Below are 18,939 nucleotides of genomic sequence, written 5' to 3'. Positions count from 1 at the left end.
AATACCAAACCCCGGGCTTCGTCGAAGATTACTTGACCAAAATTTCAACCAATTTGGTTGAAAAATGAGGGCGTGACAGTGCCGCCTCAACTTTCACGAAAAGCCGGATATGACGTCATCAAAGACATTTATCAAAAAAATGAAAAAAACGTTCAGGGATTTCATACCCACGAACTCTCATGTCAAATTTCATAAAGATCGGTCCAGTAGTTTAGTCTGAATCGCTCTACACACACACACACACACACACAGAGACACACAGACACACACACACACGCACATACACCACGACCCTCGTTTCGATTCCCCCTCGATGTTAAAATATTTAGTCAAAACTTGACTAAATATAAAAAGAAGGAAACCCGGACAGAGTTGTGTGTGTGTGTGTGTGTGTGTATGGGTGTGTGTGTCACAGTGTGTGTGCCGTGTGTGTGTGTGTGTGTGTGTGTGTGTGTGTGTGTGTGTGTGTGTAATTGTTTACGTGTGTGTGTGTGTGTGTTTGTATGCGTGTGTGTGTGTGTGTGTGTGTGTGTATTTTGGGGAAAACGTCTACTGGTCTGGTCATCAGCGAGTGGCGGTCAGACCCTCCGCTTCTCCTTCCACGGTCATCTCCTTGATGTCCTCGTCCCCAGTCCCATAACAGCCGCCGCATCGCCGCTTGCTGAAAACAACAAGAAACCGAAAAAATCAAAACACCGTAATCATTGACAGGATCTGACTCGTTAAATCATAAAATAAAATATAGTGGACAAAAGAAAAAGGCTGAGAAACTCAGGTTTTAACTCGGAGGGAATCGTAAAAGGTGAGTACATTTACGACCATTATGAATATTAAGTTTAACACATCTGATAAAGCAAGGTCTTAGAAGTGAATAGAGACGGACGGATGCACGCACGCACGCACGCAGACAGGCTGTTATATTATGCGATGTAATGTCACATTGAGCGTGGCATTATTACATGTCACATTATTTATATGTCACGTAACGTTTAAAACTGAGATAAAGAAACATGCTTGAAATTTTTTTCTCCGATTTTAGATATTAAAAGCTATTTGATGACGTCATATTTGCCCGTTTGCAAAAGTTGAGGCGGCACTGTCACGGCCACATCTTTCATCAATTCGATTGAAATGTTTGTCACAGAATCTTGATTGAATGTAAAAAAAAAAAAAAAAAATAAATAAAAAGGTAAAGCGTAGAGCAAGCGATACAGACAGCAGGAATTAGGTACCTCCGAAACCTGTCCAAGTCTTCAAGAGTCTCGGGCAGCCTGGTGCCTTTAGTCTCGGGCAGCCAGAGAGAGAACAGACCAACGAGAATAGCGGGACTTCCCATGACAACCAGGGGCAAGGCGTTCTCCAGTTTACCTCCTACCAGAATGCCCTGTGGGGGATAAGGAAAATATAAGTATTACTAACGAGTGAGTCCACATCTTAATAAAAATCATCCAACTTCCATTAACACATAGGAGAACGCGTGCATTTGAGCATCTACGTATAGATCTAGATCGAGACACTCACACGCACAAAACACACATAGACTCAAACACACACACACACACACACGCACGCACGCACGCACAAACACACACACACACACTATGACACACACACACACACACACACACACACATACATACACTCTCTGTCGCCTTCTCTAACTCACTCGCTTCCTCTCGCTAGAACAAACACCCCTTACCCCCACCCTCCCAACTTCGCTCTCTCGTAACTTACAACATCCGCCAAATAAGGGGAGATGGCTGCCTCACACCCCCCCCCCCCCCCCATTCACCCACACACACACTCTCTCAGTCTCTATCTTTTTCTCACTCACTTTCTTTCACTCCAACCGGACCCCTCCTCCCCCTCCCCCCCCCCCAAAAAAAAAACCACACACAAAAAAAATCAACAAAAACATAAAACAAACAAAAAAAACCCCAATAAAAACCTCACCCCCACTCTTCCCTAATTCGCTCCCTCGTAACTTACAACATCCGCCAAGTAAGGGGAGATCAAGCTGCCGACCCGAGAGACCGTGACCCCGGTGCCCATGGCGGATGCCCGGATGACAGTGGGGAACAGCTCCGCACCGTACACGTAGATGACGCCATAGGCAGTGCACACGAACAGGCGTCCCGTCATGCATAGCGCTATCACTGCCCACTCTGAAAAAAATGAAGACATTTTTCTTCAAATTTCAACCGGGAATTATTATGCATGTAATAGCATCTCTTTCGGCAAAGCGTTCATTGGCGACTGACTTACTCTGTGTGTGTGTGTGTGTGTGTGTGTTTTAGCGCGCGTCCGTGCGTGTGTGTTTGTTAGCGCGCGTGCGTGCGTGAAGGCGTGCGTGTGTGTGTGTGTGTGTGTGTGTGTGTGTGTGTGTGTGTGTGTGTGTGTGTGTGTGTGAGTGAGTGAGTGAGTGAGTGAGTGAGTGAGTGTGTGTGTATGTGTGTGTGTGTGTGCGTGGGCATGTGTGTGTGCGTGCGCATGTGTTCAGAAGACGAGAGTAAATCGGACGTATTAAAGGCACAGTAAGCCTCCCATAAACCATCACAGATACGGTCAGGCTTTTACACACAGTACAAACACCCTTTCATTTAAACACTCACCGATTGAGAACATCCTAGGTGCCCTCCGCAAAGACCGAACAATTTTCAAAGAATTTATTTTTACGTGGTTTATCTTACCCCTGAGCCATCGTGAACCCGTGTGATCCAGTTTCCCTTTTTCACAATGTAGTCGTCAGTTAGTCATTTGAATGCGACTCGATGTGAGCTTATTTACAATAGCACGTTTTTATGCACGAAACAAACGGCTGTGGTTCACAAGAACTCTAGCGATGGCTTTTGACTGTTGAGAGGAACGGCGATATGCATAAACCGTCGTCTGCTACGACCCTTGCGTGACCCTGCTTCCGGGCTTTTCTTTTTTCAAACTTTCACAACTTCGAATTGTACTGATCTTGTCTTGATGAAAAAAGAATTCTTTTGTGATTAAAGAAATTCAATGTTTGTGTAACAAGCTGTCAATTTATCATTTAGATTTTAAAAGTTAGGTCTAGCGCAAAAACGCACCACGGTCAAAAAACATTTTGATAATCATCGATTCACGGCTATCGCCAGTTTACATCGATAGAATGAGACCCGAAGGGAAGTAACTCATGTTTGACCTGAGTTCAGGATGGGTCCAAAAAGTGTTCGAGACAATCTGCAAAATTAATTATTTAAAAATTGCTCGCTCTTTATGTAGGGCACCTAGGATGTTCCCGTTTGGTGAGCGTTCAAATGGAAGGGTGTTTGTACTGTGTGTAAAAGCCTGACAGTATCTGTGATGGTTTACGGGAGGCTTACTGTCCGGGCGTGATTTCCGGTATTGAATATTCATAACAGCCGTCCAGCACCAAAACGAGGCGCCATTGTTGTAGAGGACCAAGTCCACGAAAATAAATTCTTTGAAAATTTCTCACGCTCGACAGAAAGCAGCCAGGATGTTCCCGTTCGGTGAGCGTTCAAATGGAAGTATGCTTGTACTGTATGTAGACGCTCGGGGAGCTCTGTGATGGTTTACGGGAGGCTTACTGTGCCTTTAACATGCATTCGACTGTCATTGCTTCCCCGTTGATGTGTCTGCAGCTTCTGGGATTAACTGAATGGTTGTTACTCACGCTCCAGCGTTCTTGTTTTCGCAAATATTTTTGTTTAACATTCTTTTCTTGTTAAATACGCAAGACAAATATTGAGCTGAATGTGCCTGTTGTAGTTTTAATGAGTCAAACATACAATTCGATCAGTGGTTAAACAGGCTGTGTGTGTTAATGTTCACCGATGCATGGCTTTGCCGGTAAAATGATATAGTGCGGTGCGGGGCACTGATTAAACAGCACGAAATAATCAAAAGAACATCTGCCAACACCAGCTATCATGCATAACACTACAGCTGAACAATACATGCAAGCATTGAGTGACAGTTCATATTTCGCTTAGAGTGAGACTAATTAGTTTGAGTAATACATGCGATGCGAGACCCCTCTGATGAGAGGACATCTCCCTATGTAAGGACATTTGTACCCAAAGGTACTCTTGTCGAGAGATCATCTGTAATGTAGGGACATTTCTGTCTGGTCCCAAGGGTGACCTGTCAGTGTAGGTACAACTGTTATACCAACCAGAACGGCTTACTCAACCTTCGCCCGTCCGGGTTATCGACTACACACGGAAGTCAGCGTGGGGCCGTGCGGACCCATGCTTCTCATTTCCTTCTTTGAGAAACATGGGTCCGCATGGCCCCACGATGTTTGTAGTCTAAATATGACTTTTTTTGTTTTGATTACTTCTCGCTGAAATTTTAGGACATAAGAGCGTTTTAGGTGCCTGAGGCATTCTTAAAAGCTCATTAAAAAATGCCAACTGCTTTAAGAGGTATTTGCAATTAAACACCCTTCTGGGTCCACACGAACCCACGACCACCGGCGAAGGTTAAAGGTATCCTACTTGTTCTTTGTTACACGACTATTTTGAGGCTGGACGTTTTGTCATTCTCGTCGTTTTGACTCTCAGTCAAATGTCCTCGACATTTTGTTGGCATCGATCTTTTGGTCCTGGAAATTGTCGTTCTCTCCCACTGTCTCGACGAGGACCTTATGCACATCAGTGTGTGTGTGTGTGTGTGTGTGGGGGGGGTATGTGTGTGTGTGTGTGTGGGGGGGGAGGCAGGTGGTGTGTTAGGGGTGGTAGTGGTAAGTGGGAAGGGAGGGGGGGTATTGGGGGTTGGGGTGCCCCGAACATGACAGGGAAGAGAGAAATGACGCACGCCAGGCCAGCCATAACTGCTCCGCCTGGCGTCTGGCATTATGGGGTTAGTGCCAGGACTGGTTGGTCCGGTGTCAGAATAACGTGACTGGGTGAGACATGAAGCCTGTGTTGCGACTTGTGTCTTGTGTGTCAAAGCAGCACCGCCCTGATATGGCCCTTCGTGGTCGGCTGGGCGTTAAGCAAACAAACAAACAAAAAGGCCAGCCACAAGGATGCACACACACTTGGTACACAGGCTTGCGGCCCACGCGGTCCCCTCCTACCCCCCCCCCCCCCCACATCCCCACTCACCAGGTGCCCCGAACATGACAGGGAAGAGAGAAATGACGCACGCCAGGCCAGCCACAAGGATGGACACACAGTAGACAGGCTTGCGGCCCACGCGGTCCAAGAGAAAGGTGGGGACGGCGAAACCGATGGTCTCCAGAACGGCCATGATGAGAAAGTTGATGAAGATGTCCCCTCCTAGATTGGTGACGTTGAGGGTTAGCCCGTAGTAGACCATGGCGATGACGAACCTGAGCAATGGTAGTTCAAGATTCATCGTCGTTTTGTTAATTTTGTTAATTTTTGTATTATCATTATTTTTTTATTTTAACCTCAGTTGCATGTTGGCTTTATCAACCCTTAGTTGTGTTTTTGTGTGTGTATTTTGTGTGTAAGGCATTCTTTTTCATTGGTCTTTTCTCTCTCAATCATATCAAATATTCAGTATACGTCCATCAATTTATCGTCGTTGTTGTTGTCGCTGTCATTGTGGTTGTCGTTGTAATCATAGCCTTTTGTGTTCTTCATACAGTTCAAAGTTAATTGAAACGGATATTGTAAACTGAATACATCTTTAAATTAGAAAAACTATCAAGTGTCATCTGACAATACGAGGCATTTCAGTGTAGCCTCGAGTTCGTTCGGGAGTCAGTGTGTGAAGTGGTAATCTGTGCTTCCTGTGTGAATGTGGTATTACAGGCACAGTGCGCCTCCCGTAAACCATCACATGATACTGTCAGGCTTTTACACACAGTACAAACACCCTTCCATTTGAACGCTCACCAAACGGGAACATCCTAGGTGCCCTACGTAAAGAGCGAGCAATTTTCAAAGAATTAATTTTGTGGATTGTGTCAGAGACAATCGGACCGTGGTGCGTTTTGGCGCTAGACCTAACTTTTAAAATCTAAATAATAAATTGACAGCTTGTTACACAAACATTCTTAAATCATAAAAGAATTCTTTTTTCATCAAGACAAGATCAGTACAATTCGAAGTTTTGAAAGTTTGAAAAAAGAAACGCCCGGAAGCAGGGTCACGCAAGGTCGTGGTTCTCGCAGCAGACGACGGTTTATGTCTATCGCCAGTTCCTCTGAACAGTCAAAAGCCATCGCGAGAGTTCTTGTGAACCACAGCCGTTTGTTTCGTGCATAGTCAGAGGTACATAATAACGTGCTATTGCAGATAAGCTCACAGCGAGTCGCATTCAAATTACTAACTGACGACTGCATTGTGAAAAAGGGAAACTGGATCACACGGGTTCACGATGGCTCAGGGGTAAGATAAACCACGCAAAAATACATTCTTTGAAAATTGCTCGCTCTTTACGGAGGGCACCTAGGATGTTCTCAAGCGGTGAGTGTTTAAATGAAAGGGTGTTTGTACTGTGTTTAAATAAAAGCCTGACAGTATCTGTGATGGTTTACGGGAGGCTTACTGTGCCTTTAATGTAAGTAAGCTCTCAATACACGAATATGTTATGGTGTACGTTTGTTTAATGGCTCAGGGCCGGACCTAAGTTGGGGGAGGGGGAGGGGGGGGGGGAGGTGGGTTCCAAATTGTGGTAGGGGTACATTTGTTGAGGGTGCGACATTTTTTAAAATTTAGATTAAAACATGTGCAATCTGGAAAAAAAGAAAAAAAAGAAAAAGAGATAGTCTTTAATCGGGGGGTCTTAAAAGGGTATAGGTATCGTCTGGCATTAAGTCTCACATGTTGCTATAGACGATGAGCACGCGAGTGCGGAGCTCGCGGGACTGGAACACCTGACGGAGACTGAACTGGGTGTCCGCCTCGAACAGGCCCTTGGTTTCTTCCACCTTGGGCATCTGCGTCTTGTTGGAGGCAGCGATCTTCTCCAGGACCTGAAGGGCTTCCTCTCCGCGGCCTCTTGAAGCCAGCCATCTGGGCGACTCGGGGATCAGCCTGAAAAGACAAGTGTTGGATGAAGCCTATAGGTCATCGTCGTTGTCGCCATCGTCGTAGTTGTAGAGGTCGCCTTAATATTCGTAGTCGTCGTCATCGTTGTCATCATCATCATCGTCGTCGTCAGCATCGTCAGCGTCGTCGTCGTCATCAACATCGTCATCGTCATCGTCATCATCATCATCATCATCATCATCATCGACGTCATCGTCGTCATCATCATCATCATCATCATCATCATCGTCACCGTCGTCGTCGTCGTCGTCGCCGCCGTAATCTGAATAGCCTTCGCAAACCAGCCAAATTGGACACTCTGGATAGAGCCTGAAAAGGCACAAGCCATCAAAAACTTTACAATGAGTCAGGTTTTACAACACTGCAAGAACGGCGCAGAAGACATAAATTGATCGTTTATTTTAATTAATGGTCTAGCATCAGTGTATTTACTTGATTACTTACCATCTCTCATTTCAGCAGTAAATCCGTACCACCGACGCAAACCATATGATTGGCAAATGTTTCGATGTAGAACTGAATTATATAAGCATTCCTTTTTTTCCTTCTGCAACATCTTTAAGGAATGAATTACCTGATCATATAAAACAAACGAATTCAATTGGTTGTTTTAAAAGATTTGTGTCCAGAGATGATCCTCTAATTCCCCCGTATGTCTACTCTAAAGTTCGAAAAGCAGAAATCATTCACTGTAAATTAGGATTAGAGATTAGTGATTTAAATGCAGATATGTTTAAAAGACATTTGACAAATGATGTTTTCTGCAGGTGTGGTTTTCATGTTGAAAATTGTGAACACTTTTTATTTGACTGTCCATTGTACACGAATGTTAGAGCAACCACTATTGATACTTTACCAGATAAGAATAATATTACTGTTTTGTGTGCTGTGTTCGGTAATAGTGACAAGTCCTTGGCTGAAAATACAGCGCTGTTTCATCAGATCCAGAAATTTATCCCCGAGTACGCTAGTACTTGGGCTCAGCAGACTTTAATCGTGTGTCTGTCTGTCTGTGTGTGTGTGTGTCTTTCTCCACTTAACAGCTTATTGCTGGGAAACTACTGGGCGCAGTTCGTTCAAAAGTTGATACACTAACTTGATAATAGGTCCGATTGATCGTATTAAAACTTCATAATGTTACCTGGGACCTAGATGCGAAATAAACCACAAAAACGACTTGGCGGTGGGACGAATTCAGACGGAGCAACAGCCAGCCATTGAGCTGATAGAACAGCCGAACGCGTCACACAGTGACGAGAAATATAGCGTCGTAAAAAGCATGCGTATCGCATGCGAGACGATTTGCCAGGCTTTGCGCGTTGTGTGTTTGAATAATTTGATTTTTTTGTGTACCCCATTTTCTACCAAGCGTTGGTTGCTCGGTCGCGACTGCGGTGGTTTAGAGGTCGCGATTTTGTGTTTTGATTCTTTTCATATTAATTTGTATTTTTTCTTATGGTTTCCTTTGTTTACATATGTTTCAGTCTTTTACCTTCACTTTACATTAAAGAATTTGGTAAAACTACCTGGGGCGTGATAAATGCAAGAATCCGCGAGCCAGGACAGTAAAAGAACTTCGTGGGCCACAAGTTCACCAGTTATGAAGAGGGTCGGCAGTATATTTTTCACTGTGACCAAATAAAAGAGAAAGGCCAGTCACCACGCACATCCTCGGCTCGCATGCAATGTAATTATATAGCAAAGGGAATGCCTGTAATTAACACAGAGCAATCACTTGGTCTTAAACGTGCACAAGACAAAAACTTTCATACTGGGGGAGCGAGCCAGTCTGAAGAGTACTCGGGTCCAGCGCGAGCGTTTTATTATATTAGACAGCAAACGTTTTTGTTAATACCATAATATGTTTAGTCATTTTGTTATTAGAGCATTGAATTGATGTGTAGTGGATGCGATCTCTCTCTCTCTCTCTCTCTCTCTCTCTCTCTCTCTCTCTCTCTCTCTCTCTCTCTCTCTCTCTCTCTCTCTCTCTCTCTCTCTCTCTCTCTCTCTCTCTCTCTCTCTCCCTTTCCCTGTATCTGATTGTCCTCTGTGTCTCTATGTGTGTGTGTGTGAGATTTCCGTACCACTGTTGCTATAGTTATCGTTGTCCTGTTGTTCTTGTTTTCATTTGTTTTCATTTGTTTAAATATCATGCATTTAGAATATCGTCCGCCACATTACTCGTTTGTTTCTAAGAGCACATTTATAAGTTTATCTTGTTGTGCTCCCCTTATTATAACTTCCAAATACGGCTTTGTATTCATGCAACTGAATAAAAAAAAACTGTCTAAAAAAAAAGGCAACAACAACACGAAGTTTACGCTCGCGTAGCAAAACCATTCAACTGGGAGCAGTGTGTCAAAACAGAAAAGAAAAATGCGTTTACAAGTGTTAGACGCACATTATAAACGTGGGTTGAATGTGAGGACAGACGAACCTGTCAAAGTTGGGCGTGTTCCTGCTTTCGAAAGAGAGAATGCTTTATATCCTACACCTGGGCTAAATATTTCGCCTCTTAAGGACAAGCTATGGGTTATTTGATTCGAGTTTTGCGCCCTCATGGCATATGACGAGATACACAAGTGCATGCGTGTTTAGGTGGTGTCAGCCATCTGCGCTTATGGCAGAATGACCGAGGTCTTTTACAGGCCATTGTGGTGACACGGGGGTGGGACATGGCTTCCGTCTCTGGGTCTGCACATAAATTCGAACCAGCGACCTTCCGATCAAAAGTCCAGTGCTCTTTCAACTGAGCTACCGGGCCCCCTTCCTGTTTTCATCCAGTCTCTTAGCTTAAACAGCACTCACAGACTAAAGGCAAACTCCTTCTCATGAAAAATGTTCGGTTTACTATTTCAGATTTACCACAAGCACAACGTACGGCCGATGTGATACAAACCGACAGTACGGCCGATGTGATACAAACCGACAGTACGGCCGATGTGATACAAACCGACAGTACGGCCGATGTGATACAAACCGACAGTACGGCCGATGTGATACAAACCGACAGTACGGCCGATGTGATACAAACCGACAGTACGGCCGATGTGATACAAACCGACAGTACGGCCGATGTGATACAAACCGACAGTACGGCCGATGTGATACAAACCGACAGTACGGCACACCCAATGCAAAGTGAAATTGCCAAAACATTGGGTCAATGAATCTCGTTTTAGTGGGGTTGGGAAAATGCGAAAACAAACGTTGTGTGAGGCTAGATGTAGAAACCGTTTATCACAAATGAAAGCAGAAATTTAAAACTCAAAGATGCATTGCACAAAACTACTCATAGTACCTCTGTCACACTAGGGCTGCGTCCTCACGGGGGGTCATGCCAATACGTCCCAGTACCATTGTGTCCCAGTACCATTGCGTCCCAAAAAAATGCCGTCTCATTGCGTCCCATTAAGCAATCTCATTGGGTCCCAATACCATTGGGTCCCAGTGCCATTGCGTCCCGTACCATTGCGTCCCATCAAAATTGCGTGTCGATAGGTCCCAAGAAAATTGCATCTCGATACGTCCCATAAAGGAATCCCATTACGTCCCCGTACCATTACGTCCCAACACAATTGTTACTTGAGCAATGCTTGAACGCTGCGGTGGGCAGTGTGTGTGTGTGTGTGTGTGTGTGTGTGTGTGTGAATGGGGAGGTGAGGTGGGCACAGTGAGGTGTGGGCCGCGGAAGGGGGGACCCGCGGAAGGGGGAATGAGGTACGTGATCATCGTGGTCAGACTAGGGGAGAGAAGGGATGGGTGGGTGTGAACAGTGATTAAGGATGGAGAAGAGATACATAAATAAATAAATAAATAAATAAATAGACATACAAACAATCTGTTAAACACATTGATTTATGAGATATTTCGTTTATCAGACAATTTTTAATTCATTACATTTTATAATCTGATGAAAGATGACAGGTCCCTTTTTTAAGCAAGACCTTTAATTCAAGAGTCAAAATTTATTTTGATTTTGAGTGATACGTAGAAGATATTAACATATTGTAACAAGTATTATGACCCCTTTTTTTCCTTCATGATTTTTCATAAAGAAGAAATGTACTGTCTGATTGTGCCGTTTCCAATAATTATTGTGTGTTTGTCAATTATTGTTCTCCAGTCACAGAGAGAGAGAGAGAGAGAGAGAGAGAGAGAGAGAGAGAGAGAGAGAGAGAGAGAGAGAGAGAGAGAGAGTTTGGGGGGGAGGGGCAAGTCACGGAACGATTGTTTTTAATGGTGGGTAATCTTGTTGAGAAACTTCGGATCGATCTGAGTTAAAATTCAGATTTGGGAGTATAATGGTGGTCATTTTTTTCTACTGCACCGTGTGATGTGACTGTGGAAAACGCTTTTCACGTGGTTCCCTGCTGTTACGTCACCCACTTCCGTTTTGCGTCTAGATGTTTCAGTAGCAAGCGAAAACTAGACGAAGTGAAACTTTGATATTGTTTGTTTGAGATGGAGCCAGAGCTGGTTAAAGGCGACCGTGGGGGTAGAATTCTAATTTACCGAGGTTTTCGGTATCAACAGAAAAGAATTAGTGGAGCAGAGATGGAGTGGAGGTGCTGGAGGAGAGAAACATGTGTTGCAGGCCTTCGAAGCAATGTTTTTGCAGTTGACTACGAAAATGCACACATCAGAGTATTTAGGACTGTCAATCTCCACAATCACCCCGAGGAGACAGCTCAAATTAATCGTGCCCTTATGCGTGAAAGGATGAGAGCAGAAGCACAGGAGGACCCCACAAGGCCGTCGAGACGCATCTATGATGCTGTACTTGCAAATGTGCAGCGTCAGGGTGGGGGCGATATAGAGGTACCCCCGTTTGAATCTGTGCGGTCGGCTTTTAAAAGAAAGAACATGGTTACCTCAGAAAACCTGTAAGGAAAGCAAGGAGCGCCTCAAAACAAACAAACTGACATGCAATATCCTTTACAGTTTCTGATTATATCGTGAAGGATTTTTTTTCTCCCATGAACAAACATTTATTTATTTATTTTTATTTTTTTCCACTTCACCTCATCTCGACTAACCGGTACACATCTTTTTATTTTATTTTTATTTGTGAAATACTGCTATGTACCGACACAATTTTTATTACAAATCGTGTTGAACGCGTTTTGTAATAAAAATTGTGTAATCCGAACACGATTTGTAATAAATTTATTATAAAACGCACTTTTATTACAAAACGTGTCGCTACACTGCTACAGTAACATCTCAGAAATTAAATTCACTAGTATTGGGACCTAATGGTACGGGGACGCAATGGCACGTTTGTTTGTTTGTTTGTTTGCTTAACGCCCAGCCGACCACGAAGGGCCATATCAGGGCGGTACAATGGCACGTAATTGTATTGGGACGTAATGGTACTGGGACGCAATGGTACTGGGACCCAATGGTATTGGGACGCAATGGTACTGCGACGCAATGGTACTGGGACGTAATGGTACTGGGACGTAATGGTACTGGGACGTAATGGTACTGGGACGTAATGGTATTGGGACGTATTGACATGTTCCCCCTCACGGCGTTCCCGCGGCGTCCAAGAAAAATGAAGAACGCCGGTCTTCGGCGTTCCTAGCTTCCACGCGCATATATCGGAACGCCGAGCGACGGCGTGTACTTTGTGCATGCTCAAAGTGCGCGCCGTTGCATGGGGTTCTTGGCGACCCCACCACGTCAAATGGAGATGCCACCGCGCACCTCGGCGTTCTTCATTTTTATATTTAGTCAAGTTTTGACTAAATATTTTAACATCGAGGGGGAATCGAAACGAGGGTATGGTGTATGTGCGTCTGTCTGTGTGTGTGTGTAGAGCGATTCAGACTAAACTACTGGACCGATCTTTATGAAATTTGACATGAGAGTTCCTGGGTATGAAATCCCCGAACGTTTTTTTCATTTTTTTTGATAAATGTCTTTGATGACGTCATATCCGGCTTTTCGTGAAAGTTGAGGCGGCACTGTCACGCCCTCATTTTTCAACCAAATTGGTTGAAATTTTGGTCAAGTAATCTTCGACGAAGCCCGGGGTTCGGTATTGCATTTCAGCTTGGTGGCTTAAAAATTAATTAATGACTTTGGTCATTAAAAATCTGAAAATTGTAAAAAAAAATAAAAATTTATAAAACGATCCAAATTTACGTTTATCTTATTCTCCATCATTTGCTGATTCCAAAAACATATAAATATGTTATATTCGGATTAAAAACAAGCTCTGAAAATTAAATATATAAAAATTATTATCAAATTTTTTTTTTCGAAATCGTTTTAAAAACACTTTCATCTTATTCCTTGTCGGTTCCTGATTCCAAAAACATATAGATATGATATGTTTGGATTAAAAACACGCTCAGAAAGTTAAAACGAAGAGAGGTACAGAAAAGCGTGCTATGCAGCATAGCGTAACCACTACCCCGCTCTTCTTGTCAATTTCACTGCCTATGCCGTGAGCGGTGGACCACGAGTATACGGTCTTGCTGCGTTGCATTGCGTTCAGTTTCATTCTGTGAGTTCGACAGCTACTTGACTAAATATTGTATTTTCGCCTTACGCGACTTGTTTTTGGATGCCGCGAGAACGCAGTGAGGACGCAGCACTAGTGTGACAGGGGTTTTGAATTGTGTCTTATAATTATTGTTCATCATACTATATTGGTCCCATTTTTTCCAAAGAATGTGTCAAAGCGGTATGTGAAACCAACATTTCTATTTCAAAATTTACTCAAATACACTATGTAGCTCGGATCGCTCTAAGATATATATTATATGTTTTCTAAAAGACCATTGATCATCTCTGCATTTCTTTTGAAAACTGTCACTTAATAGCAAACATTTGTTGGTTCATGCTAGTGCCAGCCACAAGTACAACATAGGACCAACGTGAAGTCATACGAACCACCACTACCATGAACGGCCAATGCAAAATGGTACAAGCCACAAGCAGAACAAAAGGCCGCTTTAAATTGATACAAACGACCAGTAGACCATATGGCCGATGTCAAGTTATACGAACAACCAGTATGACAGAATACCGAATTAAAGCAATACGAATCACCCGTAGGATATAAGCCAATTTCAAAGTGACACGATCACCTAGTAGAGCATAATACCAACATAGGCCCGTTATAAGTAGGAACGACAAGTTAAACATAAGGCCGTATTAAAGTGATTCGAGCAACCAGTAAAACATAAGGCCGAATCAAAAGTGATACAAACCCCCAGTAGAACTATCAACTAGTAGAGCATAAAACCAACAAACGACCAGTAGAACATAAGGCCGACTTTAAGAGATACGAACGACCAGTAGAACGTAAGGCCGACTTAAAGTGATACAAACCCCTAGTAGAACATAACACGACCAGTAAAACATAAGGCCGACTTAAAGTGATACGAACGACCAGTAAAACACAAGGCCGACTTAAAATGATGCTAACCATCAGTAGATTTTAAGGCCGACTTAAAGTGATACTAACCACCAGTAGAACATAAGGCCGACTTAAAGTGATACTAACCACCAGTAGAACATAAGGCCGACTTAAAGTGATACTAACCACCAGTAGAACATAAGGCCGACTTAAAGTGATACTAACCACCAGTAGAACATAAGGCCGACTTAAAGGGATACTAACCACCAGTAGAACATAAGACCAATGCTGGGGATGGACAGAGCAATTTCCAGGTATCGCCACTGGCGGATGGAGTAGGCAAAGAGAAGGAGCAGCAGCTCTCCAACGCACCACAGAACCTCGATAAAGAGGCCCGTAAACACACGCTTGCTGGGACCCACAATCTCCATGCCTGTGTATGCAAAAAGGCCCCAACAACAACAAGAACAACAAAAACAACAACAAGAACAACAACAAGAACAACAACAAAAACAACAACACGAACATGAAACACACAGTAACCAAAACAACAACAACAACAACAACAACACGAAACAACAAACAAGAAGAACACGAACAAGAACAAGAACAACAACAAGAAGAACAACAACAACATGAAACACACAGCAACTAAAACAACAACAACAAGAAACAACAAACACGAAGAACACGAACAAGAACAAGAACAAGGACAACAACAAAAACAACAACAAAAACAACAACAACAACAACAACAACAACAACAACAACAACAACAACAACAACAACAACAACAACAACAACAACAAGAGCTTCAAGAACAAGAATAGAACGAAGACGACGAGGACGACGACGAAAACAAGAACAAGACAAGAACAAAACAACAACAACAACAACAACAACAACAACGATAACTACGACGAAAACAACAACAACAACAACAACAACAACTACGACGAAAACAAGAACAACAACAACAACAACAAAGAAACAACAAAAATAACAGCAACAACAGCACCACCACCACCACCACCACCAACAACAACAACCACAACGGTGCCAACTATGACAACAAGAGTAGTAGTAGCTCGAGGATATCTACATTTTTAACCCAGGAACTGTAGCCATACATTTTAAGTAATGCATGCCTTTCCCAAATAATTATTTGGTGTCAAGGAAAAGTTAAGAAAACACTCAAAGAGATTGATTGATTGTCTACGTTCAGTACTTTACAAACAGTTCAAAATAGAAATACTAGCACTCTTGTAACGTAGAAAATAGAGGTCACATGGATTTAAACATATCAAAATAAGATTCAACAAGTCGCGTAAGGCGAAATTACTACATTTAGTCAAGCTGTGGAACTCACAGAATGAAACTGAACGCACTGCATTTTTTCACAATGACCGTAGTCCGCCGCTCGTACAAAAGGCAGTGAAATTAACAACCTGTTTAGCGAGGTAGTGGTTGCGCTGTGCTGCATAGCACGCTTTTCTGTACCTCTCTTCGTTTTCACTTTCTGAGCGTGTTTTTAATCCAAACATATCATATCTATATGTTTTTGGAATCAGGAACCGACAAGGAATAAGATGAAATTGTTTTTAAATCAATTTTGGAAATTTAATTTTAATCATAATTTTTATATTTTTAATTTAGAGCTTGTTTTTAATCCGAATATAACATATTTATATGTTTTTGGAATAAAAAAAATGATGAAGAATAAAATAAAAGTAATTTTGGATCATTTTATAACAAAATAATTTTAATTACAATTTTCTGATTTTTAATGACCAAAGTCATTAATTAATTGTTCAGCCTACAAGCTGAAATGCAATACCAAAGTCCGGCCTTTGGCGAAGATTGCTTGACCAAAATTTCAATCAATTTTTATTGAAAAATGAGGGTGTGACAGTGCCGCCACAACTTTTACAAAAAGCCGGATATGACGTCATCAAAGACATTTATCCAAAAAATGAAAAACAACTTCCGGGGATATCATACCCAGAAACTCTCATGTAAAATTTCATAAAGATCGGTCCAGTAGTTTACTCTGAATCGCTCTACACACACACACACACACGCACAGACAGACAGACACACACACACACACACACACACACACACACATACACCACGACCCTCCTCTCGATTCCCCCTCTATGTTAAAACATTTAGTCAAAACTTGAATAAATGTAAAAAGACATAGCATGTATACTATGATTCGTTTGAAATGTTTGTATCTTCAAGCACCTGGAGTAATAATGACAAAAGTAAAGATGATACATTCTATTCGCCATTTGATATACTTAAATATACATAACCGGGACAAAAACAACAACACGTTACAAAATGTACCAAAGCTCTGTGGAGCCACCTAATTGCACGCAACAATTTTATCAGACAAGTTACGTCTTTGCAACGGCTACAGTTTGTTAGTTTGGAAAGCGTGCAACACTTAACTGTACTGACAAACAGGACTGACAAGCCGAAGCATATTAAAACACCACAACATAAGCGCCTGAAACAGCTATGTAAACACCGAACACGTAATCTCGACGTGTTAGCCATGTTGAAATCGTGCGTTAAAGGTGCTGTTTGTTTCTGGTAATCAGGCCTAACAACTTGGGGAAGGCAGGTCGGTAACACCATTTTTCTGATTAAAAAAGAAATAAATTGTATATTTTTGTTGTTAGCAGGTTTTCACTGAAAAGGGTCGATTCTTTTCTGTTGATCTGTTCCGTGCGCACTTGGTATTGTGCTTGCGTGTACACACGAAGGGGGTTAAGGCACTAGCAGGTCTGCACATAAGCTGACCTGGGAAATCGAAGAAATTCCCCCCCCCCCCCCCCCCCACTTAATCCACCAGCCTCGGCCGGAATTCGAACCCACGACTTTCTGCTTCGGAGGCCGGCGTCTTAACTACTAGGCCACTGCGCCCGTCTAAAGGTTATGCAAAACAACACGAAGTCAAACACACCCATATTGATCATTCACACAGGCACAACAAACATGCGTGCAGAGGTATTTAAACAAAATCATAACTAAATAGATAACTGTACTTACCGACGACGAAGCCGTTCATGAAGACCGCCATTCGGGCGATTCCAAGGACGAATCTACACACGTTGAGGGTGATCAGGTTGGAAGTGAAGGCAATACCAAAGCCTCCGCCAATCAGAGCTAGTCCCCCTATGTAGAATGGGATCTTCCTACCAAATCTGCAACATGCAATTTATTTTCATTTTTACTGCCCGCTATGCCGGTTGGAAGTGAACTGTGAAGGCAATACAAAAGCCTCCCCCGATCAAAGCTAGTCCCCCTATGTAGAATGGGATCTTCCTACCAAATCTGGAACATGCAATTTATTTGTATTTTTACTGCCCGCTATGCCGGTTGGAAGTGCAGGCAATACCAAAGCCTCCCCCAATCAAAGCTAGCCCCCCTATGTAGAATGGGATCTTCCCACCAAATCTGGAACATGCAATTTATTTTTTATTTTTACTGCCCGCTATGCCGGTTGGAAGTGAAGGCAATACCAAAGCCTCCCCCAATCAAAGCTAGTCTCCCTATGTAGAATGGGATCTTCCTACCAAATCTGCAACATGCAAGTTGAGAACAAAATGAGACTGTAGAATATATAGCTCCGCTCATCTCATATTTTAGAATATACATATAACAAGCATGTACTTGAGTACGAATCCCATTTTCACAGCTGAATTAAAAACAATACACTTCATGAATCTGTGAGCACTCCCAGGCCCTCCTCTTTGGCAACGCATATGTCTGAGTCCCCCCTCGATAATAATTGCTCTCCCTCGACCTCCCCCACGTTCTTCTTTTTCTTCGTTCATGGGCTAAGCCTCCCACGTTCACTCATGTTTTTAGCACGGGGAGTTAATTTTTACGTGTATGACCGTTTATACCCGGCCATTTCGCGGGAGACATGCTGGGTATTTTCGTGTTTCTATAACCCACCGAACTCTGACATAGATTACAGGATCTTTTCCGTGCGCACTTGGTCTTGTGCTAGCGTGTACACACGAAGGGGGTTAAGTCACTAGCAGGTCTGCACATAAGTTGACCTGGGAGATCGGAAAAATCTCCACTCTTAACCCACCAGGCGGCAGCGACCGGGATTCGAACTCACGACCTCCCGATTAGGAGGCCGACGTCTTACCATACTTCATTTTGACAAGATTTATCCTTTCTTAAAAAACTGTTCCTCTTCCAATCTAGCATCAAATCAATTATCTAAAACGAGAGGTAACACCACCTACCCCCCTTAACTCGCCGCCCCCCCCCCCCCACCCCCCCACCCCCCCCCCCCCCCCCCAACAAAAAATTAAAAAAATTAAATAAAAGAAAGAAAGACGAAAAACTACTACTGAAGGAAGAAAACGTTACCGATCAGCTAGAATGCCGCAGATGAAGACGCCGAACAATGTGCCGATCTCAGAGATCATGTTGGAACTGGGGCGGTACACACTGCGGTCACACACCACGTCAAACTGCACACACACACACACACACACACACACACAC

General features: G+C 43.1%; 1 protein-coding gene across 1 annotated transcript in view; it reads right to left on the bottom strand.

The window, feature by feature from the left end:
• Window positions 1–503: 503 nt before the first annotated feature.
• LOC138962865 (organic cation transporter protein-like) overlaps window positions 504–18,939 on the bottom strand; it is a 40,886-nt gene continuing 22,450 nt past the window's right edge. Inside the window, exons 4-11 of the mRNA XM_070334831.1 lie at window positions 18,802–18,905; window positions 17,461–17,615; window positions 14,662–14,830; window positions 6,795–7,007; window positions 5,106–5,332; window positions 1,990–2,165; window positions 1,233–1,384; window positions 504–661 (exon numbers count right to left, since the gene is read on the bottom strand). Coding sequence (XP_070190932.1) covers window positions 565–661; window positions 1,233–1,384; window positions 1,990–2,165; window positions 5,106–5,332; window positions 6,795–7,007; window positions 14,662–14,830; window positions 17,461–17,615; window positions 18,802–18,905 — 1,293 coding nt within the window. The 3' untranslated portion in view covers window positions 504–564. The remainder of the gene's footprint in view (window positions 662–1,232; window positions 1,385–1,989; window positions 2,166–5,105; window positions 5,333–6,794; window positions 7,008–14,661; window positions 14,831–17,460; window positions 17,616–18,801; window positions 18,906–18,939) is intronic.

The sequence above is a fragment of the Littorina saxatilis genome, linkage group LG3, assembly GCF_037325665.1.
Source record: "Littorina saxatilis isolate snail1 linkage group LG3, US_GU_Lsax_2.0, whole genome shotgun sequence".
In the NCBI taxonomy this organism is placed as follows: domain Eukaryota; kingdom Metazoa; phylum Mollusca; class Gastropoda; order Littorinimorpha; family Littorinidae; genus Littorina; species Littorina saxatilis.
The sequence above is the reverse complement of the archived record's forward strand: the minus strand, read 5'-3'. Positions and strand labels throughout refer to the sequence as shown.